Source organism: Natrix helvetica (genome assembly GCF_964273705.1).
Source record: "Natrix helvetica genome assembly, chromosome: 16".
NCBI lineage: Eukaryota > Metazoa > Chordata > Lepidosauria > Squamata > Natricidae > Natrix > Natrix helvetica.
In genome coordinates, this window is record NC_138563.1 from 7,109,613 (window position 1) to 7,135,862 (window position 26,250).

Here is a 26,250-nt window from a genome sequence, read left to right on the forward strand (position 1 = left end):
GGCCCAGCAGGGATTATACTGCTTGAGACTTCTCAGGAAACAACAACTGAATGGAAAACTGCTGGTGACCTTCTACCGTTGCACCAAAGAGAGTATTTTAACTTACTGCCCCTGTGTCTGGTTTGTCAATTGCACAGGGGCAGATAGGACAGCACTCCTGAGGGTCAACGTCATTGCCCAGAGGGTCCTGGGTTGCCCTCTCCCCTTTTTGGAAGAGCTCTATAGCTCCCACTGCCTTAAGAATGTTCAAAACATCCTTAAAGCTCCATCTCATCCTGGGCATCCTTTTTTTTTTAACTATTACCATCTGGCAGACGGTACAGGATAATAAAAACCAGGACCAATAGGCTGAAAAACAGCTTCTATCCCAGGGAAGTAACTATATTGAATTCTATGGTGTAGTGCAACATTAATGCGATATCAGGGGTTTTCAATTTCAATTGTGTAGAATCTGAACGATGTGTGTTTGTGTTTTATTCTTATAATTATAATGTACGCTGAAGATGACATTTAATGTCGTTTTACGATGTGCAATGACCACAAAGTAAACTAAACCACTTGCCACTCTGAGAATAGCACAAACCTTGGAGACCACTGTGACCCCCCCCCCCCGCTTCCTGAGCCATGAAAGCCCTCTCCCCATTTTATCAGTTCCAGGATTATCACAGTTTTGTGATGCACGGCTGCACAGTGGACAACCCGGTCCTGGAGAGGTTCATCACTCTCTTCAACAGCGTCTCCCAGTGGATTCAGCTGATGGTGCTCAGCAAGCCCACCGCTCAGCAGCGGGCCCAAGTCATCACCCGCTTCGTCATGGTGGCCCAGGTGAGATTCCCAACACCGTTGCAACGCGGCTTCTGCCGCCCTCTTTTCCTCTTTGTTTGCACGGCAGGACTTAAAAGCGACAGTTGAGCCCAAAGTTTCTGTTGCTTAACGAGGCGGCTGTTAAGTGAATCGCAGCCGCTTTGATGACCTTTCTTGTCACAGTGGTTAAGCGAACCATTGCCGTTATTAAGCGAATGAAACGGTCAGTAAGTGACTCGCTTTCCCCATTGACTTGTTGGAAGCCGTTTGGGAAGGTTGCAAATGGTGATGGCGTGACCCTCGGACACCGTAACGTAAACGCATCCCAGGTTGCCAAGCACCTGAATTTTGATCATGTGATCGTGGGGATGCTGCAATCATCCTACGGGAGAAGACCGGTCATAAGTCACTTTTTCCAGTGAGGAACTCTGGGAGTTGAAGTCCGTGCACCTATCTGAAAGTTGCCGAGAGACACTATTCTCCGCTCTTAGGTTGTATTCCAGCCACCCCCAGACTTATATTCAATCAATCAATCAGATTAGAACTGGAGGGGACCTTGGAGGTCTTCTAGTTCCAGCCCCCTACTCAAGCAGGAGACCCTGTACCATTTCAGGCCAGTGATTGTCCGGACTCTTCTTAAAAACCTCCAGCGATTAGGCACCCACAGCTTCCCAGGCAAGCTGTTCCACTGGTTCAGGATGTCTCTTGGATCGCAAGCCCAGAATCCCTCTCTCGGGCTGGGTTGGCAGGGAATGATGGGGCTGGTAGTCCAGCTTGTTTGGAAGGTAATTACAAAAATTAGCAAACAACATCTTTTTGAACAATGTTTCCTGTCTCATTCTGTGGGTCCTTTTTAACAGAAGGTCCTAAGTTGAGCCAGAAACCGGTTTACGCAAGACCCTTGATCAGGCTGAAATAAGTTTGGGTGTGTAGCATGATCGTCCTTCCATGATCTTAGCATGTTGTAGGAAGCCGGCTCCTGGAGTTGCAACCTGGGTCCTTTCTTAGTAAGGCCACACCTAGAGTCCTGCATCGAGTTTTGGTCATCACACTATAGAAAAGAGATTGAGACTCTAGAAAGAGTGCAGAGAAGAGCAACAAAGAGGATTAGGAGACTGAAGGCTAAAACATACAAAGTCTAGGGAAGAGAAGGACCAGGGGAGACAGGAGAGCATCTTCCAATATTTGAGAGGCTGCCATAGAGAGGAGGAAGGGGTCAAGTTACTTTTCACCCGAAGGCCAGAGAAGGAAGAATGGATGGAAACTGACCAAGGAGAGATTCAACCTGGGAACAAGGAGGAATTTCCTGACAGGGAGAACAATCAACCAACGGAACAGAAGTTGTCTTCGGAGGTTGTGGGAGCTTCATCCCTGGAGGCTTTCAAGGAGAGACTGTACTGCCCTCTCTCGGAAATGGTGTCTCTTGCTTGGACACAGGGGTTGGACTAGATGGCCTACAAGGTCCCTTCAGACGATGTATTCTGAATCTGTTCTTGATAAAAAAATGGATTAGCACAGGCTTTTGGCAGGGGTAAAGAAATTTTCCTGTCATTTGAGATGGCACCAGTTGGAATATAAATAGTATAAACCAATAAATACCAAATCACTAAATTAAGTGACCAGGAACAAGTGCCCAGATTTCATATTTTGGGCTGTGCTCCTCTAGCTCTTTTAAAACAGAAAGGGTGGGGCGGGGGGACATTTATTTTTAGCTGGGGAACTTTGTGTTATTGTTGTCGTTGTTGTTATTATTTTTACTAGGTTCTCAAGACCCGCAGTGAGGACAGCCCAGTTGCCAAGCCCATTTCAAGGCAGCTGAAAGGAATAATTTTAACATTAATAATTTTAAGAAAATTAGTTTTAAAAGAATGATTAGTTAATTTGTCCGAAGCTTAAAACACATCATCTTTCTCTCTCTCTCTCTCTCTCTCTCTCTCTCTCTCTCTCACTCACTCACTCACTCACTCACATACACACACACACACACACGATCTGCTGCTACAGTCTCTTCATGTTTTGCTATCAACATTTGGCACGGTAGTTTGCTGCACAAATAGGCTGGGGACCATAAATGGTTTGGTGTGTGTGTGTGTGTGTGTTTTGATGATTATGGGTTGCTCACCCTGCTTCTGAACCCAGCAGGATCTGTTGTTGAAAGCTTGCAAGCCCTTCTTTCATTTTTTTTCCTGGCAAACATAAATTAAAGTATTTGCTTTCCAAGTTTGTTATAATTTTAGCAGTGATGTCTCCTCCTCGGCTTCTCTCTTTTCTAATCCCCAAATGGCTCTCACTCTTTCTGGCCAAGTGTTTTTTCAACCTTAACCACTTTAAGACCGGTATGCTGGCTGGGGAATTCTGAGAATTAAAGACCACATATTTTAGTATTGCTAAAAGCTTGAGAAAAACTGCATTAAGTTGTCTATTCTTGTAAGATCAGGAAAAAGGGTGGCATGCAGTACAAGGGGCTGTGTGAATGTGTGTGGGTGGATGGATGGATGGATGGATGGGTGGGTGGGTAGACAGACAAACAGACAGATAGACAGACTAGATAGATAGATAGATAGATAGATAGATAGATAGATAGATAGATAGATAGATAGATAGATAGATAGATGATAGATAGATAGATAGATAGATAGACAGACAGACAGACAGATATGGATGGATGGGTGGGTGGTTGGGTGGGTAGACAGACAAACAGACAGATAGATGGTTGAAGTGCCCTGGGGTCATTTGATCCCTTTTGCGACCTTCTTCTGACATTCTGACAATGGGGAAGCCAGATTCACTTAACACCTGTGTTGTTAACTTAACATCTGCAGTGATTCACCTAACAACAGTGGCAAGAAAGGTCGTAAAATGGGGGCAAAACTCACTTAAAAACTGTCTCACTCGGCAACATAAATGTTGGGCTCAATTGTGGTTGTAAGTCAAGGACCACCTGTATTTCCTATGGGGAATTTTGCTATAGGGCACTGCACACCAGAACAACTAGACACAAGGACAGTTTTCCCCCGAATGCCATCACTCTGCTTAACAACTAATCCCCACAACACTGTCAAACAATTTACTAAGACTGTATTACTATTCTTCTTCTCTTCCTTGCTAGTACCTCCCTCTTCCCACTTATGGCTATAGCCATGTTGCTTGTATCTTTCAATTTATATTGTTATATTTGTTCCCTAGTACGATTCGTGTTGATTGCTTATTTAGTATCCTATGACTATCACTAAGTATTGGATCTTATGATTCTTGATGAATGTATTTTATTTTTCTTTATGTACACTGAGAGCATATGCACTGAAGACAAATTCCTTGTGTGTCCAATCACACTTGGCCAATAAAGAATTCTATTCTATTCTATTCTAATTCTATTCTTTTCTAATTCTATTCTATTCCTTCATTCCTCTATTCTATTCTGTTCTGTTCCATTCCGTTCCAATCCAATTCCAACTCTACTCTACTCTTCCAAGAGCTCAGCTCAGGGTAGCAGTTAACTGACCACGGCTGACCTCCTAAACCCAGAGCAGGAGCCGAGTGGAAGGGAGACCACAGTGAAGGCCGAAGGAAGGTGTGGGGTATGATGGACTGCCACTGATTGCATCGCTTTCCCCTGTCGTTGCCCCCCTAAAATCTCTTGCCCCCTTCTTCCCCCCTCTGCAGCGGCTTCTCCATCTGCAAAATTTCAACACCCTGATGGCCGTGATCGGCGGGCTGGGCCACAGTTCCATCTCTCGCCTAAAGGAGACACACAGCTTTGTGAGTCCAGAAACAACAAAGGTAAAGGAACAAATGTGTGTCTAGGGGGAGAACCAGATGCTGAGACCCAACAAGGGGGACCTAGACCGGAAGGCCAAGGTCTAGTGTCAGAAGGGGTGACTGGGTAAGACATGGTGTTCTGACCGAGGCTTCCCAAGAGACTGAAGCAAACTCCTTGTCCCGACAAAAAACCCTTTTATTAATTTCCTGTGAATTCTGCTCCTTCACATCCAGCCAAATCTTTCAAGGGAGGATTTACAGTCACAGAACTCATCTGGCTTGGAGAGCTGCCAGGCCGATCTCTGCAAAACTTGGCCAGGAGTTTCAGAGAGTCACAAACATATTAAGTGAACTAATGGTCTCCTGCAAACTCCACTCCCCTTTCGTTCCTCTTATATTTCCCTTGGGAGGAGCCATTCATTGTCCACCTGTGGCCTTACTCCCAAATTGACCCCTGTTCTTTAGCTGTTTCCTTCTCCTGACAGCTCTGCACATGTGCACATCAGGAACAGGCTCCAGCTGTTCATCTGCCTCACTGATGTCTGACTCTGAAGGCAGCTGATAACTGAGATATAACTGTGCCCCCCTCTCTGCCTCCAACACAGAGCCTCCATCAGAGCCTTCCCCAGACTCCAGCACTGGCCCAGGTTCCTCTCCAACCTCCTCACTGTCCGAATCTGCTGCTAGCTCTGCTGGCCGCTGGCGGGCCACAACAGTGGGCTACCTGCCAGACTGTGTGAGAGCTGGACTAAATGACCTCAAGGGTCACTTCCAACTTAGCTCTGATACAGCAATGAATGCCGGCCAAGAGGAATAATTTGGGCAGTGGGCTCCTTACAGAACCATGACAGCTCCCAACTATTAAAATAAAGAGCAATCCAGTTAAAAAAGCAATTTAAAAACCGATATATAAAGACAGAGTACTATCCACCACTGGTTTGAAAGAAATTGCAAGGAAGAAAAGAAGCAACTGTTTGTAAAGATGGCGGCTACTTGTTTTATCCTTTCTGTCAGGAGAATAATTCATTAATGAGCTTTAAGGAGGTCTAGTAACTTGATTCTATTTGTGGGATTTCTATTTGTTATCTATATATATATAAAAGGCAAATACCGCTCACTCATCACGAAATCTCCAGAACTGTAAAGCCTACAAATTTAAAATTCAACATGTATGTTCCTCTTGGCTTCTAGGTGCTAGCTAAGAAAGGATTTATCAAAATGACCATCAGAGCATTAATATTTATTATACAGTAATTAACATGTTCTGATGCTAAGGCGTTCTACTCCCCCTCCCCACCTGAAAAGAACTCTGTTCCAACTGCCAGTTGCCTGACATTCTGTTACTTCAGTTCAAACTACCAGACGTTCCATTCCTTCACTCAGGAGTGGCCTGGCGCTCCTTACGGTACCAAACGTCGGTACCTCATCAAAATGTCTATGCCTTCCACCTATGGAACTGCTTCTGGATTCAAGGTGGCAGGAGTGATATTTCCTTATGTGTTTCAATCACCGACCATCACTGAGCCAACGGATTGAATCGGAGTGAACCAGATTTCTCCTGCATTGCCTGATCACATTGTTTCGCAGCAAAGCACGGGTATCCAGCTAGTAATTAATATAACAAAGGAGGGATTAAAAAAATAAAAAATAATAAAAAGGACCTGCTGTGGTGTTTTATGCCTTGTCCCTTCACCAGTTTTCAATCCAAGGCTGTGTTTTCCCCCAGCCGTTCTGAATTTTCTCCCACAAACGGAATCAAGTGACTAGTCCTCAGAGGCAATGCCCTCCTTAAAGCTTCATTCCCAGAGACCAGCTTCCCCCTTGTTTGGTTGCAGGTCTGGGAGTCGCTGCTGGAGTTGCTCTCCTCGGCAGGGAATTACAGCCGCTACCGGCGGTGTTTTGCGGAGTGTGTGGGGTTCAAGTTCCCCATCTTAGGAGTCCACCTCAAAGACCTGGTGGCCGTCCACGTGGCCCTTCCCGACTGGCTGGACCGGACGCACTCCCGCCTGAATGGCAATAAGATGCAGCAGCTGTTTAGCATCCTCAGCGACCTGGCCATGGTACAAAACATCCGTCCTCCGTTTGAAGCGAACCCCGACCTTCTCAACCTGCTCATGGTAAGATCCCCTCCTGGAGCTCCTTGGGACACGGTGGCTCAGTGGCTAAAACGCTGAGCTTGTCAATCAGAAAAGTCGGCAGTTCGAATCCCTAGTGCCGCGTAACGGCGTGAGCTCCCGTGCCTTGTCCCAGCTTCTGCCAACCTAGCCATTCGAAAGCAGGTAAAAAATGCAAGTAGAAAAATAGGAACCACCTTTGGTGGGAAGGGAACAGCGTTCCGGGCGCCTTCGGCGTTGAGTCATGCCGGCCACATGACCACGGAGACGTCTTCGGACAGTGCTGGCTCTTCGGCTTTGAAACGGAGATGAGCACCGCCCCCCTAGAGTCGGGAACGACTAGCACATATGTGCGAGAGGAACCTGGAGCTCCTCAGCATATATTCTTTTTGTACAGGTAGTCCTCGACTTACAACAGCTCATTTAGTGACTGTTCAAAGTTACAACGGCACTGAAAAAAGTGACATGACCTTTTCTCGCACTTAAAACCATTGCAGCATTCCCATAGTCACCTGATCAAAACGCGATTGCTTCGCAACTGGCTCATATTTATGACGGTCGCAGTGTCCCAGAGGTCACGAGATCCCCTTTTGTGACGTTCTGGCAAGCAAAGCTCAAAGGAGAAGTCAGAATCACTTAGCAACCGTGTTGCTAACTTACTAATTGCAAGGATTCACTTAACACTTGTGACAAAACTGCATTTTATTAATTTAACGGCTGCAGTGATTCACTTAACAACTTGTCAAGAAAGGGTGTAAGATGGGGCAAAACTCACTTAACAAATGTTTCAGCCACGGAAATTATTGGGCTCAATTGGGGTTGTCAAGCTGAGGAACTACTTTTAAATATAATTTAAAAAATACTCACTTTTGGAGAGAAGGGAGTAGGAAGGGATCCGTTGATAGCTCCTTATTCTGACTTCGGTGTGTTTCTCTGCTGGTTTCTGAAGATTTGATTGATCAATCGATTATCTTTCCTGTAGGTCTCCCTGGATCAATACCAAACAGAAGAGGAGATTTATCAACTCTCTTTGCAACGCGAACCCCGAAACAAGTCTACGGTACGTGCAGGTGTCTTGCAAACTAGGATGTGGGTCTTCAGATCAGTGGGGCAGGGGGTGCTGGGCCACAATTCAGCCTTGTGAGGTGGGGTGTGATTTTAGAGTCCCAATGCAAAATGGAAGCTGAGCACCTCTGGATGGGGGAAATAGATGGAGGTCAAGACGGAGGGGCTGTCACATCAATGTGTTGTGGCCTGTCAGCAGATTCGGACAATGAGGAGGAACCTGGGCCAGTCCTGGAGTCTGGGGAAGGCTCTGAGGAGGACTCTGTGTTGGAGGCAGAGAGGGGGCCAGGGCCGTAGGCCAGTTATCAGCTGCCTTCGGAGTCAGACATCAGTGAGGCAGAAGAACAGCTGGAGCCTGTTCCTGGTGTGGGTATCAGGGGTGGGTTGGTACCAGTTCGCTTTGCATTAAATTAGTAAGGCAGTCATTAAGTGAATCGGGCTTCCCCCTTGACTTTACTTGTCAGAAGGTCACAAAAAAGGGATCATGTGATCCTGGAACACTGCAACCATCGCAAATGTGAGCAAGTTGCCAAGCATCCAAATTTTGATCCCGCGACCATGGAGATAAACAGTCATAAATTGGAAACACGGTCATAGGTCACTTTATGTTGCAATTTTGAATGGTCACTAAACGAGTGGCTGTAGGTTGCTTTGAGTCACTCCACTCTTTTCAATTCTGGCTGAGTGAAAAACATACTTTTCAAGTAGGCAACTATTTGAAGTCACAACTGCCAAAACATCTTAGGGAGAGATTTACGCGCGTGAGATTCGAACCGCTTGACCCAATGGTCAGATATGGGACATTCCATTCTATACCCTACAATGAGCATCTCTGCATCTGCGGAACGGCAGAGGTAGACGACCTGGCTGACATCCTATTTGATTGTTGCTTGTATAAGGGGGTGAGAGACAAGTACTTAGGTCTGTATACCAAACGAAGGACCCATTGGGATCCCCGTATCAAAACAACTTACCTTCTGCGCGTCCAGAACCGGAAAACAACATTTAACCCAGTACAGTACTTAAAACAAAAAGGTTCGGAGATCTGCATACGCGGGACCGATTGGGGTAAATTGCAGGGGTGACACCGAAATATAATCTTATCATGTTTTATCTATATCTTAAATTATTGTATTCTATTCCAATTTCATTTTGGACTATATTTTATCCCAATTCCATCTTAAACCGTACTTTATTCCAATTCCATTTTAAATCGCATTTTTATCAAATTTCATTTTAAATCGCTTAGATCAAATTTTAGTAATCGTTCTTTTCTGGAACTTCGCACTTTGATATGGCCCAAGCGCTAATCGATAAAGACTCGATGTCTTCAATGTCGATTTGGGCAAAACTGATCTGTCCTTCTATTTTCTCTGCTCCAGCCTTCCAGCCCCACATTCTCGAGCCCCCCGCCCCAGCCTGTTATGATTGAGGAGTGGGCCTCGGTGCCCAAGCCGAAGCCAGACCAAGCAGTTGTGCGCAAACACATCGAGAAGATGGTGGAGGTAGGAAACCAGGATACCTGGAACAGGGAGTGGGTGTTGTGTGGGGTGTTATCTACAGATGTATTTCATGCTTTATCCACTTAAGATCTTCCCGGCCCATTAGCACGTCGGTAAGATTCTTGGGAAATATGAGTCAGTTCTGTGGAATAATTGCTTGCTGGATAATTCTATTTTAAATAGTTCTACACAGCTCAGCCTTCCCCCAGCTGGATACCTTCCATAGATGCTGAGTCCCAGAATTCCACAGATAGGACACATTTGGAGCCATAGGGAAGGAGAGGAAAATATTTTTGTCCAAGAACAAGTACAGTGGGTTCTATGATAGTTCAGGTCTTAACAGATAACAGAATGACAGCGTTGGAAGGGACCGTGGAGGTCTTCTAGTCCAACCCCCAGAAGTTGTCGAGTGCCTACAACTTCTGAAGGCAAACTGTTCCACTAGTTAATTGCTCTCACTGTCAGGAAATTTTTCCTTAGTTCTAAGTTGCTTCTCTCTTTGGTAAGTTTCAATCAGAATAGAGTGGGAAGGGAGCTTGGAGCTTGGCTCTCCAGTCTCTTCTTAAAAACCTCCAGGGATGAAGCACCCACAACTTCTGGAGGCAAGCCGTTCCTCTCCTTGATTAGTTTCCATCCATTGCTTCTTGTCCTGCGTTCTGGTGAAAATAAGTTGACCCCCTCTTCTTTGTGGTAGCTCCTCAAATACTGGAAGACTGCTATCCTGTCCCCCCTGGTCCTTCTTTTCTCTAGACTGGCATATCCATTTCCTGCAACTGTTCAGCATGTGTCCACAAGTCTTAAAGTTTGGAGCTATATATTTCCAGCTTCATCCCAAATCCTTATTTTCTTTTAGTCTGTTTTCCGGAACTTTGACGTGGACGGAGACGGGAATATTTCCCAAGAAGAATTCCAGATCATCCGGAATAATTTTCCATATCTCTGCAAATTTGGAGATCTGGATGAGAATCAGTAAGTGCTAAAAGTCCCACAGTCTCTCCACCTTTAATCCCATAACCTTGTATATTATATTATCTCTGTGTGACTTAATTTCAGCAAACTCCTAGTGATATTAGTGAGTAAAAGATACAAGCCTTAAATAGAAGAGAATAGAATAGAATAGAATAGAAGAGAATTCTTTATTGGCCAAGTGTGATTGGACACACAAGGAATTTGTCTTTGGTGCAGATGCTCTCAGTGTACATAAAAGACAAGACAATATACATTCGTCAAGAATCATAAGGTACAACACTTAATGATAGTCATAGGGTACAAATAAGCAATCAGGAAACAATCAATATCAATATAAATCATAAGAATACAAGCAATGAAGTTACAGTCCTGTGGGAGGAGATGGGTGATAGGAACGATGAGAGGACTAATAGTAATAGTAATGCAGACTTAATTAATAGTTTGACAGTGTTGGAGGAATTATTTGTTTAGCAGAGTGATGGCATTTGGGGACAAACTTATTTAGATAACATAATCTTTCTTTAAAGATAAAGAACATTTATATTAATATTAATAACTCTGGTCTGTGGCCATAATAAAAATTCTATTCCTATTCTATTCTGAAATCTATTCTATTCTATTCCATTCTATTCTTCTCTTCTATTCACTGAATAAAAGTGTCAGTGTTGATAAGAATAGGGTTATTTAAATTTTTATATTAAATTTTGCATCCAAACCTAAAGGTGGTATTAATAAGCAACTGCCAATTATATTATTTATAAATACTGTAAAGGTTTCTGTCTTAAGCTTAATACGTAACATCAAGATCTCCATTGTATAATCAATTACTGTTTGTCCATGTGAAAAGAAAAAATAGAATAAACAACAAAAAGAAAAGTTTTTTTTTAAAAGTTGGCTTCTAACTTCTTCCTTTTTTGTTCCTCAACCAGTTTGCAATATTTAAGTATAAGTGTAAAAATTTAGGCCCCCTTCAAAGCATTTATTTTGGCCATGCTGTATAATGTGTTACAGATATGGAAAACATTCACGCTTGAATAAAAATACAATTTTTAATAGTAATGATAGTATTTAACCTATATTTAACCCTGCCAGCCCAAGTTTGTTTTATCAGATGCACAAAGTGGATAGCTGAGATTTATCACTGATTGAAATTGATAAAGGACACATTGGTCCACAAAACACTGTCATTATATTAGCTGTTGTGATTATTAGATGGGTGTGGGGAGGCAGAAATAGAATTTTTACAAAGGTAGACAGATAGACAGATTAACAGAGTTGGAAGGGACCTTATAGGGTTAACCCTAACCCTACATCATTTCTGACAGATGGCAGTCCAGTCTCTTCCAGGGATGAAGCTCCCACAACTTCCGAAGGCAAATTCTGTTCCATGGGTTGATAGTTCTCCCTGTCAGAAAATTCCTCCTTATTCTAGGTTGAATCTCTCCTTGGTCAGTTTCCATTCATTATTTTTGAATTTAAGAGGTCAAAGTAGTCCAAGTTTTATTCGAAAGAAAGATGAACTTAAGAGGTTTTAAAAATGCTCCAAGTCTGATCCCAAAGAAAGGTGCATTTAGGATGCAGGTAATCTTTGACTTACGACCACAACTGAACCCAAAATTTATGTTGTTAAGTGAGAATTTGTCACGTTTTGCTCCTTATTATGACATTTTTTTGCCACAGTCGTTAAGTGAATCACTGCACTTGATAATAATAATAATAATAATAAATATTTATTTCTTAGCCGCACCCTCTCCCGAAGGACTCGGGGCGGCGTACAACAAAACATAGGAAATAAATATATAGACAAACATACATATACCAAAAACATATACCAAGACATATACAAAACATATACTAGGAGGAGGCGAACTGGTAAATAAAAACAAGTAAAAACACAATGTTTAAAAACCCCTAAGTAAATTAGATGCAATTAAAATCCCAAATAAAAAACCCGTCAGGAGCGATATGATTGGATCAGAGTTGAGCCAGGCCAGCAACTTGAAATAGGTGGGTCTTGAGCTTTACACGAAAGGAGCGGATGTCAGAGGTATTCCTAATATCCGGGGGGAGGTCATTCCACAGGGCTGGGCCCGCCACAGAGAAGGCTCTACTCCTAGGCGCCGCCCCCCGGCACTGCCTGGTGGACGGCACCTGGAGGAGACCCTCTCTGTGCGAGCGGATTGGTCGCAGGGATGTATGGGGCAGAATACGATCCCGCAGGTAACTAGGTCCTGAGCCATGGAGCGCTTTGAAGATCGTTATCAAAACCTTGAAACGCACCCGATAGACCACAGGAAGCCAGTGCAGCTCGCGCAGGAACGGTGTCACATGGGAGTACCTAGTACTCCCCATAATTACCCACGCGGCTGCGTTCTGGACCAACTGTAGCCTCCGGGTGCATTTCAAGGGAAGCCCCATGTAGAGAGCGTTACAGTAGTCCAAGCGAGACGTCACCAGCGCATGAGTGACCGTGCGTAAGGCGTCCCGGTCCAGTAGGGGGCGCAATTGGCGCACCAGGCGAACCTGGTGGAACGCCCCCCTTGCCACGGCTGTCACATGGTCATCCATGGACAGCCGGGCATCCAGGAGGACGCCCAAATTGTGCGCCCGCTCCACGGGGGCGAGTTGAATGCCCCCGATGGCCAATGATAAGTCAGTAACCCGGCTGTTAAGTGAATCTGGCTTCCCGAATGATTTGCTTGTCAGAAGGTCGCAAAAGGGGATTACGTGACCCCAGGACGCTGCAACAGTCACATATTTATTTGCCAAGCATATGAATTTCGATCTACAGGATCATCGGGATGCTGCAAAAAAGTTTGTGACTGTGAAAAACAGAAGTCACTTTTTTTTCAGTGCCGTTGTAACTTTGAACGGTCACCAAATGAACTGTTGTAAGTCGAGGAGTACCTGTGTTTTAAAATGCTGCTAGTTTGACTTTAAAAAAAAGTGAATTTAAGAGGGTTTTCCCCCAAGTTTTTTATTCAAATAAAAAAACTTGAATTTAGGAGTTTTAAAATGCTTCAGGTTTGATGCTTCAAATGCTTCAAGAGTGCAGAGAAGAGCAACAAAGATGATTAGTGGACTGGAGACTAAAATATATGAAGAACGGAACTGGGTATGTTTAGCTTAAGAGAAAGAAGGACTAGGGGAGACATGATAGCATTGTTCCAATATCTCAGGGGTTCCTCCAAAGAAGAGAGAGGTCAAACTATTCTCCAAGGCACCTGAGGGCAGAACAAGAAGCAATGGGTGGAAACTAATCAAGGAGAGAAGCAACTTAGAACTAAGGAGAAAGTTTCTGACAGTGAGAACAATTAATCAGTGGAACAGAAGTTGCCTCCAGAAGTTGTGAATGCCCCAACACTGGAAGTCTTTAAGATGATGTTGGATATCCATTTGTCTGAAACGGTATAGGGTTTCCTGCCTAGGCAGGGGGTTGGACTAGAAGACCTCCAAGGTCCCTTCCAACTCTACTATTGTATTGTATTGTATTGATTCCCAAAAAGGCTGCATTTAAGACGTTCTAAGATGCTCCTAGTTTGAAAGGGCGAATTTAAGTGTGTTTTTAAAGGCCCTTAATTTGATTCATTGCATTGCCACCTTTGACATGAAACTTAGGAGCATTTTAAAGTTCTTTTTATCTGCATCTATTTCTCCTTCTGCGTGGGCCAACGACAGGACCCAGGGATTTGCTGCGTGTCTAAGGAAGGAGGGGGGAGGGAGAAAAAGGGCAAGGATGAAGGTTGTGTCCCGTTTAAAAGGCTTGGATGCCAGAGCCAAAATACGTTCTGGCAATGCTCTCCATCTCTTGGGAGCGAACCCAGGCACTCAGCCGCCTCGGCCTTTGAATTCGGATCTCAACTGGGAGACCGGGAAGAAGCAAAGCGAGTTTTGCTTCTCAGACAGAAGCATCGCTCCTTATTTGGTACTCTTCAGCTCCGGCTGGGCTACGGCGCCCTGTCATTCTCTCGGTTGGTCTTTGTGGGTTTCCAGGAGGAATGTTCCCTCTCCACCCCGCTCCCCACACTAGCTCTGAAGGGTGTGAGAAAAAAAAAAAGGGGGGGGGGGAATAAGTGGGGCTTTTGACAACATCTGTGCGCTACCTGTATGGTTACTGGACTGGTTTTCTCAACTGGTACCTTGTAAAAAGGGAAAATATTATGCCCTGATATTTATTAAAGGACCGTGATGCGTGCCCAAAGTAGCACACAAAGCCACATCGGCCAGCACACGCAGCCTTGCCTGTTTGTCTTCTGGGTTTTTCACATGTGCGATGATCAGCGGTCCTTTGCGCGCGCGGCAGTGGTGAAAACCGGTGTGCGCATGCGTGCTGGCCAGCTGATGGACGGGTGTGCATGCGTGCCGGAACTTCGGCTTTTCCAGAGCGCGGCCCTGATGAGTGTGCACGCACGCTATGTTTCCATGCAATTCGGTGTCGAAAAGGTTTGCCATCCCTGTTATAGGATATTCCTAAGATAGACTGCTGCTGAACGTGGAGACTCTGTTATCCAAAAGAAGGCGATGACAGTTTTCTGTTCTGCAGCGCACATTTTAGTCCTGACACGGGGGTGTTTATAAAAGGGGCCAGAACCCCACTGGATTTTGCATGTAAAAAAACAAGTAAATTTCTTTCCCATACGTTTGCTTGAAACAGTGCCCGCTCTCACCCCATCATAATTTCTTCCAAGCTTAAAATTATCTTAAAGCAAATGTATGGAGAAAAATGTTCTTTTTTTCCCTTTAATGCAAAATCCAGTGGGCTGCAGGCTCCTGTCAGAAAAGCCTCCATCTCAGGACTTAAAATGTGCACTGGTTTTCCAAAAGTTGTGCAGACTTTAGAGCTCTGTAGGATTCTTCAACAGTCAAAAAGAGAAGGGTGCCAAGGGTGGTTTTTTTTAATTATATTTTTTTAAATTTCCTCTGCCTGACCTTGTTTTCATCTAAAAATATTTGTCGGCAGGCATGCCTTTGTTTGCCCTGCGGTTTCTCCAAGAAAGAAATGCTTAAAAAAAGAGAGGACTGCCTGAAAGCTACCCAAAAAGATAAAAAAACAGGAAAAGAGCGAAAACAAAACCTCACACAGGATCCCGAGGAAGGATAGCAGGAGAAGGGCGCAGGGGAAGTTTGTTGTGTCTGTTGTATGGGAACAGGATGTTGCAATGATAGGATAAAGAGATCGGTGGCAGGAAAGAGGCATGGCTGGACAGAGATATGATGGTCCAGAAGTTGGATGTCTCTGCATTGTAGCTAGCATAGGACACAGACTAAGAGTAACCTTGGAGATCATCTAGTCCAACCCCCCGTTTGAGCAGGAGATCCCATACCCGTGATGGCAAACCTATGACATGCGTGCTGGAAGTGGCACACAGAGCCATCTATCCAGGCATGCCAGCCATTGCCCGCTGCTCTTCTGGACTCCAGCGTGCACATGTGCGTCGGCCAGCTGGTCTTGGTGCACACTGGGGAGCTGCTCTTTGGTTTCCGATGCTCCCCCGCGCCCGGACTCTTGTTTTGGCATTTGGTGCTGAAAAGGTTCACCAACACTGCCCTATATCATTTCAGACAAGTTGGAATTTCTGCCCCCCTCCGACCCGCACAAAAAGACCCCAAAGGGGGAGACTCTCTGCAGCAACACAAGCATTCATTGCACGTATCCATCCCAGGGGCCGTAGTTTGAGGACCCCTGATTGAGTGGAATATAAAAAATGCAAAGCATTTTTCTGCAGACCACCAACATTTTCTCACTGAAAATGAGAAACCATGTTGCTTGTATCTTTCAATTTATATTGTTTTTAATTGTTTCCTAATACGATTTGAAAACTTATTAGTAACCTATGACTATCACAAAGTGTTGTATCTTTTTATTCTTGATGAATGTATTTTTATTCTCCTTAAGTACACTGAGAGCTTATGCACCTTGTGTGTCCAATCGCACTTGGCCAATAAAGAATTCTATTCTATTCTATTCTACTAATTCTATTCTATTCTACTCCTTCATTCCTGCTATTCTATTCTATTCTATATTCTATTCTATTTGATTCTATATTCTGTTCTGTTCTTTTCTATTCTATTCTCTATTCTATTCTATTCTATTTGATTCTATATTCTGTTCTTTTCTATTCTGTCTTATTCTATTCTATTCTATTCTATTCTATTCTATTCTATTCTAAGTCTTAGGATTGGAATGGCTGTGCCTCAACGGTGGTCATATCCTGGACAACAGGGTTTCCTCCAGAGACACTGGCCTATAGCACATTGGGAGTTGTAGTCCAACACACCTAAAGGCTCCTGTTTGGGACCCTTTGGGAGGTGTGGTTTTTCCAAATGACCGACCCGTCTGTTAATGGCCTTCCTTGACCAACAGAGACGGTTGCATCAGTCGAGAAGAGATGGTGTCCTACTTCATGAAGTCCAGCTTGGAGCTGAACGGGAAGATGGGCTTCGTCCACAACTTCAACGAGACCACCTTCCTGCGCCCGGTTGCCTGCCGTCACTGCAAGGGCCTGGTGAGCTGATTTCCTACACTTGTGATCGCAACAGTGCCTGGGACTGGCATAGATTGGAGCAAGGAAGAACCATTAGGCTTTCTATTCACTTGGCTGCTGTTAAGACCGGTGGACTTTGACACCCAGAATTCTCCAGGCAGCATTTCATCTTATTGCTTTAAATTTGGCAGCTCTAAGATGGGTGGATGTCAACTCCCAGAATTCACCCAGCCAGCTTTTTGGGAGCTGTCATCCACATGGGACGTCCCACAAGGGGCTCAGGGGCTAAGACACCGAGCTTGTTGATCAAAAGGTCGGCAGTTCGGCGGTTCAAATCCCTAGTGCCGCGTAATGGAGTGAGCTCCCATTACTTTTTCCAGCTTCTACCTAGCAGTTCGAAAGCACATAAAAAAAGCAAATAGAAAAATAGGGACCACCTTTGGTGGGAAGGGAACAGCATTCCATCCGCCTTCCGCGTAGAGTCATGCCATCCACATGACCATGGAGACGTCTTCGGACAGCGCCGGCTCTTCGGCTTTGAAACGGAGATGAGCACCGCCCCCTAGAGTCAGGAACGAGACTATCACATAAGTGCGAGGGGAACCTTTACCTTTAATCCACACATCTTGAAGCATGCTGTCTGGGGAATTCTGGGAGTTAAAGTTCACACATATTCAAGCATGCTAGTGAAGGAATTCTGGGAGTTGAAGTCTGCCCATCTTAAAGCATGCTAATAAGGGAATTCTGGGAGTTGAAGTCCACCCAACTTCAAGCAAGCTCGCTGGGGAATTCTGGGAGTTGAAGTCCATCCTTGTTAAAGTGGTCAAGTCTGAAAAACACCGGACTAGTTCATCTTTGAGGTTTCTTCCAACTCAGTGATTTTGTGATGGCTACCAAGAAACGTATGCTGTACAGACATTTCCATTAGCTACTGTGAGTTAACTCATCTCATGGTAGATTTTACCTTTATCATTAAACTCCTTGATTTAATTCTTTAACATATAAGATTAACAGCTATGTTTATAACTGGCCAGCTGCCTCTAGCCAGGACAGCTAACTCTGTTTACGATCAACTAATCAATCCACGTTTATTAATGGTTTAAAAGACCAATAACAAGTAAAAGACCAACAATGTAATGAAATAATTTTTAAAATTACAAGAAAACCCTGAAGCAATTATTAGTTTTCTAAATCCCAAATCCTCTGCTTAAATTCAAATCAAAATTGTACCAAGGCCCAACGCAGAGAAACTTGGCAAAGGAAAACCAAATCCTCATTAATTCAGGGTGGAGGACAATCTGTCTAGCAAAGTGAAGTGGATCAAAGATCTTCCCCAATAGATTTGCTTCAGCCAAAATCACAGAAAATGTAAAGGTTCTCCTTGCACATATGTGCTAGTCGTTCCCAACTCTAGGGGGCGGTGGTCATCTCTGTTTCAAAGCCGAAGAGCCAGCGCTGTCCGAAGACGTCTCCATGGTCATGTGGCTGGCATGACCAAACCACCAAAGGCGCACCGAACACTGTTACCTTCCCACCAAAGGTGGTGCCTACTTGCATTTTTATGTGCTTTCGAACTACTAGGTTGGCAGAAGCTGGGACAAGTAGCAGGAGCTCACTCCATTACGCAGCGCTAGGGATTTGAACCGCTGAACTGCCGACTTTTCTGGTCAACAAGCTCAGCATCTTAGCCACTCAACCACCACAGATAGCAGAATTTTAATCAGTCACCAAGGGAAGTTTAACTTAACTTCAGTAGTATTAAAGGATAAGAGTGTTTCCCAAAGAAAGTAAGAGATAACAGAAGGAAATATTCCTTCTTAGCAAAAAAAATTATACAATAATGGGGTTTGGTTCAGCTGGCTTTTCCAGAAGGCATGTTGATTTTCTGGGAGGGCAGTAGAATTAGAATCAACACAGTAGTGGAAGCGGAGGCTTTCACTAAAAAACACAGTGCTCTCTTAGGTGAAATGGGGGATGCTACACAAGAAACAAAGGAGGGAGGGGCTGCAGCCAGTGGACGGAGGGGGGGGAGGACGCAACAATTAGAAGACTCAGATCACAAAAGTGACTTGAAACATTATGGCAATTGTTGTTACAATGTACCTTTATGGAAGTGATACAAAACAAAATGATTGAAACATACTGATGATTTTGTGTTAAACTCAAAACTGCTAATACTTATGTAAATGTTGATATTTTTCTATTTTCGTTGGTAAAAGTTGTAAGACCTGGGGGGGGCTTCTCCCCCCCCCCCCGCACGATGTAGCTGTCAAAATGTTTTATAACCCTATAATCACTTTTCCTTGTAAAACTTTTAAAACCAATAAAAATTTGAACAATTAAAAAAAAAAAGGATAAGAGCGTTGTTTCTCAACCTTGGCAACTTTAAGATGTTGGGATTTCAACTGGGGGGGGGGGATTCTGGGAGTTGAAGTCCACACATCTTAAAGTTGCCACAGGTGAGAAACTCTGCATTAAGGGAATGGATAAGGGACTGACTCAAAATGCAACTATTAAGGAAGACTGATTTTTCTGTATTTGAAGCCAAGCTTTTGCACCATTAAAATAAATAAACAAATCAAAAGTCCACAATTCGTTGCATCCACAATTAACCTCTCTCTCTTTCTCTTTCCAGATCATTGGCCTCTACAAGCAAGGACTAAAATGTCGAGGTAATTTGAAGAAATTTTCACTAGTCTCCCTATCATTTTAGCAGCAACTCTCTGGATGAGGGGTCTCCAACCTGGGCAACTTTTAAGACTTGTGGACTTCAACTCTTGAGTTCCTCAGCCAGCGTTGGTGACTGAGGAACTCTGAGAGTTGAAGTCCTGCTCTGGATGATGTGCGAATTTCAAAAATTCCTAGCTAGTTAACATCGCTTTGCTAAGGGTTCTGGGAGTTTGAAATGTATTCATTTTTATGTATTAAATTTAGAAGCCAACTGTCTCGCAATTTGAAGCAATTTTACGCTATGCAGGTAGTCCTAGACTTATAACAGTTACTGACTGTTCAAAATTACAACGGTTACAGGAACTGGGCATGGCTGGTCTAATGAAGAGAAGGACCAGGGGAGGCATGATAGCACTGGTCAATATTTGGGGGGCTGCCACAGAGAGGAGTTAGGGGGCCAAGCTATTCTCCAAAGCATCTGACAAGGAAGAATACAGGGGTTGGTTGCTCCTGGCATTACTGTAAAAATACCTATAAATTAGGTCTGCGCATGCACAAAAGGTTTTAAAACAAATAAATTTGTGCAATTAGAATTGTTCTGCGCATGCGCACAACCGAAAATCAAGATGGCGGCCCCGTAGGAGAACCGGTTCGAGGGCATGGCAGGCCTGGGTCGCTGCCAGGCCACCAAACTACTCCTGGTTTGGCTGAACCGGTCCGAACCAGTAGAAACCCACCACTGGAATAATGGATGGAAACTGGCCAAGGAGAGATTCAACCTGGCAATAAGGAGGAATTTCCTGACAGGGAGAACAATCAACCCATGGAACAAAAGTCGCCTTCGGAAGTTGTGGGAGCTTCATCCCTGGAGGCTTTCAAGAAGAGACTGGATTGCCATCTGTCAGAAATGGTGGAGGATCTCCTGCTTGGTCGGAGGGTTGGACTAGATGAGCTACAAGGTCCCTTCCGACTCTGTTGATCTTTAAAATACAATGGCGCTGGAAAAAAGTGACATGGCTCTTTTTCACACTTGTGACTGTTGCAGCATCCCCGTGGCCCTGCGATCAAAACTAAAAAATGCATTGTCCCTGAATCATGCGATCATCTTTGGCGACCTTCTGACAAGCCCAATCAATGGAGAAGCCAGACTCACTTAACTTAAACGCGCTGCTAACGTTAAGAACTGCAGTGATTCACTTCTTAGCAACGGGGGCAAAGGAAGGCCGTAAAATGGGGCCACAACAGTTAACAAGTAGCAACCACCTCGTTTAACAGCAGAAATTTCGGGCCCAGTTGTGGTTGTAAGTCGAGGGCGACTTGTGCACACAGTTCCCAGAATCCCCCCAGGGACCATGCCCATTGCCAAGAATTCTGGGAGTGAAGGTCTATCCATCTGGAGTTCCCCACGGCTGAAACTGTTGGGCTGTAGGTTTGATGCTGGTTCTGTTCAACTCCTTTCTCTCCTTCTACCCAGCCTGCGGGGTGAACTGCCACAAGCATTGCCGGGATCTGCTTTCGGTTGAATGCCGCAGACGAGCCAAGAGCGTCAGCCTTGATGGATCAGTATCCTTACCAGCCCGGTCTTTTAGTTTCTCGCTGCCTCGTCCTGGCCGGACTTCCCTGCGACATACAGGTATGATTGGCGGATAGTAGAGAATATTTATCACTCAGGGTTGAAATGTGGGGTCCTTGCTGGTCTCTGAGCTTGGCTGTTTCCTTGCAGAGGTTTCGTGACCCAACTATGTAACAACATCAGTGCTACAAGGGAGTGGGATTTGAGGAGGAGGAGGAGAAGGTAATGTCCATGGGGTTTTCATGGCAAAGACATGGAGTGGTTGCCATTTTCCTCCAGTGGATCACATTTAGCCAGAGAGGGGGCCAGGGCCATCTAACAGTTATCAGCTGCCTTTGGAATCAGACATCAGTGAGGCAGAAGAACAGCTGGAGCCCGTTCCTAGTGTGCGCGTGCACAGAGTTGCCAGACGAAGGGAACAGCTAAAGAACAGGGGTTGACTTGGGAGGAAGGCCACAGGTGGACGATGAATGGCCCCTCCCAGAGGAAATAAAAGAGGAGCGAAAGGGGAGTGGAGTTTGCAGGAGACCATTAGTTCGCTTCATTGGTTCGTGACTCTCCGAGACTCCTGGCCAAGTTCTGCAAAGATGGGCCTGGCAGCTCTCCAAGCCAGAGAAGGTCTGTGACTGTAAATCCCCCCTTGAAAGACTTTGCTGGATGTGAATGAGCAGAATTCACAGTCAATTAATAAAAGGTTTTTTTTTGTTGGGACCAGGAGTTTGCTTCATGCTCTTGGGAAGCCTCGGTCAGAACAAGATTTGGGGAAACCAGGGAGGGGAGGGGATCTCAGTTTCAGCCAAGATTTCACAATTGCCCCCTTCATTTTATCTTTTGTCCAACAGCGGTATGTGTAGGAAACAAAGTGGTAAGTGATAAGAAGAGCAGAACAGAACAGAATAACAGAGTTTGAAGAGACCTTGGAGGTCTTCTAGTCCAACCGTCTACCAAAGCAGGAGACCCTTTACAATTCCGGACAAAAGTCTGTCCAATCTCTTAAAAACCTCCAGTGATGGAACACTCAAGACCTCTGGAGGGAAGCTGTTCCACTGGTTAATTGTTCTCACTGTCAGAAAACGTCTCCTCAATTCCAGATTAGACCTCTCCTTGATAGGTTTCCATCAAATATTTACACAATGTACTAAGCTTAATCATCCTTCCTTCCTGAGTTAGTCTGTTGTGGTTCGCTAGCGGAGTTGCTGGCAGTTTCAGACAGTGAGGAGGGTTGGGGAGGAACATGGGCCAGTCCTGGAGTCTGAGGAAGGCTCTGATGAGGGCTCTGTGTCGGAGGCAGAGAGGGGGCCAGGGCCGTCTGACAGTTATCAGCTGCCTTCAGAGTCAGACATCAGTGAGGCAGAAGAACAGCTGGAGCCTGTTCCTAGTGTGTGCATGCGCAGAGCTGCCAGACAAAGGGAACAGCTAAGGAACAGGGGTCGACTTGGGAGTAAAGCCAGAGGTGGATGATGAATGGCCCCTCCCAGAGGAAATAAAAGAGGAGAGAAAGGGGAGGGAAGGTTATAGGAGACAATTAGTTCAATTCATTAGAGTAAAGATCTGTTCCTGACTTCTTGCCAAGTAATTGCTGCTACAGCATGGAATTTAGAAGATATCGGCCTGGCAGCTCTCCAAGCCTGATAAAGGTCTGTAGTTGTGAAATCTCTCGAAAGACTGTTGGCTGGAACTTTGCTGGAGAGGAATTCCCCTTAACCTAAATAAAAGAGGTTTTATCGGGACGAGAAGTCGGCTTCATGATCTTGGGAGGCATAGGTCGGAACACTGAGTTAGTCTGTTGTTTAAATCCGTGTTCTGGATTCACACAACATGTTCAACCTCAAACCAAACCAAACCAGGGCAACAAAATAATTGGTGGGGGTTTCAGGGCACCAAGCTTTGCGCAGAATTAAAATGAAACCCCTTCCCCGTCTTCCTTTTCACCCAGTTCTGCAACTTGTGCAGCATTTTCAATTTTTTTTCTGTGACCGAGAGTTGTATGATCCAGCAGCCAGGAGGGACAAGCAGCATCAGAAGCCAAAAATTGGGAATTTCGCATGCGTGGCATTTTATTGTTTGTCATACTAGAGCTGAGCAGATAAAATTCCACCCGGAGCGAAGAGGCCGGTGACCTTAATAAGGAACGAACCAAATTGAATTGGGGCAACTCGAGAGAAAATTGCTCTTTCCTCTTTGCAAAATCGCTCTCTTTTCCCCGGGCTGAATAAAATGGCTGCCTGCCTTTAATTCGCAGCCTCCTTGAATTATTTTATATTTTTCGCCACTGATGACCATCTCCTTCTTTGTAACGTTGGACTTGTCTGTTGGCCTTTGGCGATTCTGCCTTTTCCAGTTTCTATCCTGCAGCAGCCTTCTTTTTAATTTTTAACACTTGTCCTTTGGTCAAAAGGAGACCACAAGTGGTTTTCAACATCACTGCATTGTCGTGGCCTCACCCTGTGAGTCAAATTAACTTCCTTCCTTGATAACGTACCAGCAGGTTTCCTGGCAGCTGCTTCCTTCAGACCAGTGTTTTTCAACCTCAGGAACTTTTAAGAGGCGGGGAGGTCAACTCCCAGAATTCCCCAGCCAGTCCGTACCTTTTAAAAATTCCTGAGGTTGAGAAACACTGCTGTAGACGGAACTAAAGAGCCAGTTGATGCGGGTGGAGAGAGAGAGAGTGCAAAAGTTGGCTTGAAACGCAACATTAAGAAAACTAAGACCATGGCATCCGGCCCTCTCAATTCCTGGCAAATAGATGGGGAAGAAATGGAGGGAGTGAGAGATTTTATTTTCCTAGGCTCCAAGATCACCGCAGATGGGGACTGCAGCCTAGAAATTAAAAGAGGCTTGCTCCTGGGGATGAAAGCAATGGCGAATCAAGCATCCTAAAAAGCAGAGACATCATCCTGCCAATCAAAAGTGTGTCTAGCCAAGGCAATGGTTTTCCCAGTTGCAATGGATGGCTGTGAAGGTTGGACCACAAGGAAGGTTGAGCGCCAAAGAATGGAGGCCTTTGAACTCAGGTGCTGGAGGAGACTCCTGCATTGAGTCCCTTGGACTGCAAGGCCATCCAACCGGTCAGTCCTAGAGGAGACCCACCCTGGCTGCTCTTTAGAAGGCCAGATCCTGAAGAGGAAACTCAAAGACTTTGGCCACCTGATGAGAAGGAAGAAGGACTCCCTGGAGAAGAGCCTCATGCTGGGAACGATGGAGGGCAAAAGATTCAATGGACTCCAGAGGACGGGAGAGGACAGGAAGACCTGGAGGAACATTGTCCATGGGGTCGCGGTGGGTCGGACACGACTTCGCAACTAACATCAACAAGACAAAGTGATGTGTTCACTGCATAGAAATTGTCACCGGGGGGGGGGAAAAAAATACCCTTCGATTTATAATGAGAACCCTTGCGTTCCTCACTGTGGCCACAAAATACAGGTAGTCCTCGACTTACAACAGTTCATTTTGTGACCGTTCAAAGTTACAAGGACACTGTAAAAAAGCGACTTGTGAGCATTGTCACATGATTAAAGTTTGGGCACCTGGCAACTGACTCAACATTTATGACAGTGTCCTGGGGTCATGTGATCCCCTTCTGTGACCTTCTGACAAGCAAAGTAAATGGGGAAGCCGGATTCACTTAACAACCGTGTCCCTAAGCTGTGATTCATTTAACAACGGTGGCAAGATAGGCTGCAAAATGGGACAAAGTTCAATTAACAAATGTCTCGCTTAGCAGCAGAAGTTTGGGACTCAGTTGTGGTCATAGGTCGAGGACTACCTATATCACTGCTTCACACAACACACAGTTCATGCGGTAGTGAGCTAAGCCGTTCGCTCATTGTTTTAGGAAGTTGTGAAAACTCATCTAGGCCCGGTGAATGTGTGTTTTGGCTTATTGAGCAAACATAGACAAATGGATTCGTTCAAGATCTAGATAATTGAATCAAGTAAAATCAAACTATTTATTCTGGCCGTTGAACAATACAACGTTACAATCGGCTTTAACAATTTGATTAGAGCCAAAGAGCAGAATAAAAGAATATATTCATTTACACTAATACAACTCTTTAAGACTAAAAGAAGATTGGTTAGTACCGATGCGATCAACCTTAGTTCCCATTTACATCTATTTTTCTGGCTGCAAATTGGGGGTTGGATAAAAGCCACAAACCCAGAAAAAAAAAAGACTTAAATGTCAAACTCGATTTCGCATCAGGGTTGGGTTGACCCTCTGGGGCCAGGCTGGGTGTGGCCAACCCGTGGAGGCCCAAGCGCTCTGCTAGCGAAAACAGGCTCCCGAGTTCCGTTTTCGGTTACGACGGCCTCCTGCAACCCTCTGCCAGTGAAAACAGAGCTTGTGGGGGAGAGCGTGTGTGGCCCTCTCAAGCTCCATTTTCGCTGGCATAAGCACCACAGGTGGGTCATTTGCTGTTTCCAGGGCAGCCCCGTGGGTCAGGTCTAAGCACCCTGCAGGCTGGACTCGGCCCCCGGGCCTTGGGTTTGACACCCCTGATCTAAAATGTCTCTGTGATGCTGAAGTTGTTTATGAAGTTGTTTATTGCGAAGCTTCTTCTCCAGTGACATTGCATTGCTAACTAGGGCATACAAAACCTTTGCCAGACCAATCCTCAAATACAGCTCGTCTGCCTGGAATCCACACTGTCTTTCGGACATTAATACAATTGAGAGAGTCCAGAGGTATTTCACGAGAAGAGTCCTCCGTTCACAACAGAATCCCTTACGCCACCAGGCTCAAAATTTTGGGCTTGGACAATCTGGAACTACGCCGCCTACGGTCGGACCTAAGCACAATATACAAAATTGTCTGCTACAACGTCCTACCTGTCAACGACTACTTCAGCTTCAACCTCAATAATACACGGTCAAACAATCAATACAAACTCAAGGTAAACCGCTCCAAACTCGATTGCAGAAAATACGACTTCAGCAACAGAGTGGTCAACGCCTGGAATGCTCTACCCAACTCCGTTGTTACATCCTCAAACCTCACAGCTTCAACCTCAAACTGTCCACCGTGGACCTCACCCCATTCCTAAGAGGTCCATAAAGCACACCAGCGTGCCTACCGTCCCTGTCCTACTGTCCCCATTTACTTGTACTCATTTCCTTTGTTTATACTATGTCCATGTTTATACTTTCAGATGCTATCTTGTATATGTTTGACAAACTAAATAAAGTGAAACAAATAAATTAGGTCTATTGAGATTGCTATTGCTTGACAAATGGGCAGCCAGAAAAATCAAATCAATACATAGCCAAACAGGGTGGGCCCCTGCAAGGCACCAAGCCATTGTGTC

At 44.9% G+C, this 26,250-nt stretch overlaps 1 protein-coding gene and 1 long non-coding RNA gene across 5 annotated transcripts in view; one reads left to right on the forward strand and one right to left on the reverse strand.

Moving 5' to 3' along the window:
- Positions 1-26,250, forward strand: part of RASGRP2 (RAS guanyl releasing protein 2) — a 61,102-nt gene that overhangs the window by 30,861 nt on the left and 3,991 nt on the right. For all 4 annotated transcript variants that reach the window (XM_081968533.1, XM_081968534.1, XM_081968532.1 and 1 more), the window contains 9 exons: positions 652-825; positions 4,468-4,584; positions 6,399-6,680; positions 7,660-7,737; positions 9,125-9,247; positions 10,098-10,213; positions 16,578-16,719; positions 19,334-19,370; positions 20,843-21,001. In XM_081968533.1, the coding sequence (XP_081824659.1) occupies positions 652-825; positions 4,468-4,584; positions 6,399-6,680; positions 7,660-7,737; positions 9,125-9,247; positions 10,098-10,213; positions 16,578-16,719; positions 19,334-19,370; positions 20,843-21,001 (1,228 nt within the window). The remainder of the gene's footprint in view (positions 1-651; positions 826-4,467; positions 4,585-6,398; positions 6,681-7,659; positions 7,738-9,124; positions 9,248-10,097; positions 10,214-16,577; positions 16,720-19,333; positions 19,371-20,842; positions 21,002-26,250) is intronic.
- LOC309400206 overlaps positions 1-26,250 on the reverse strand; it is a 66,054-nt gene that overhangs the window by 22,770 nt on the left and 17,034 nt on the right. Inside the window, exon 3 of the long non-coding RNA XR_014176629.1 lies at positions 7,545-7,665. This is a non-coding gene — a long non-coding RNA (uncharacterized lncRNA). The remainder of the gene's footprint in view (positions 1-7,544; positions 7,666-26,250) is intronic.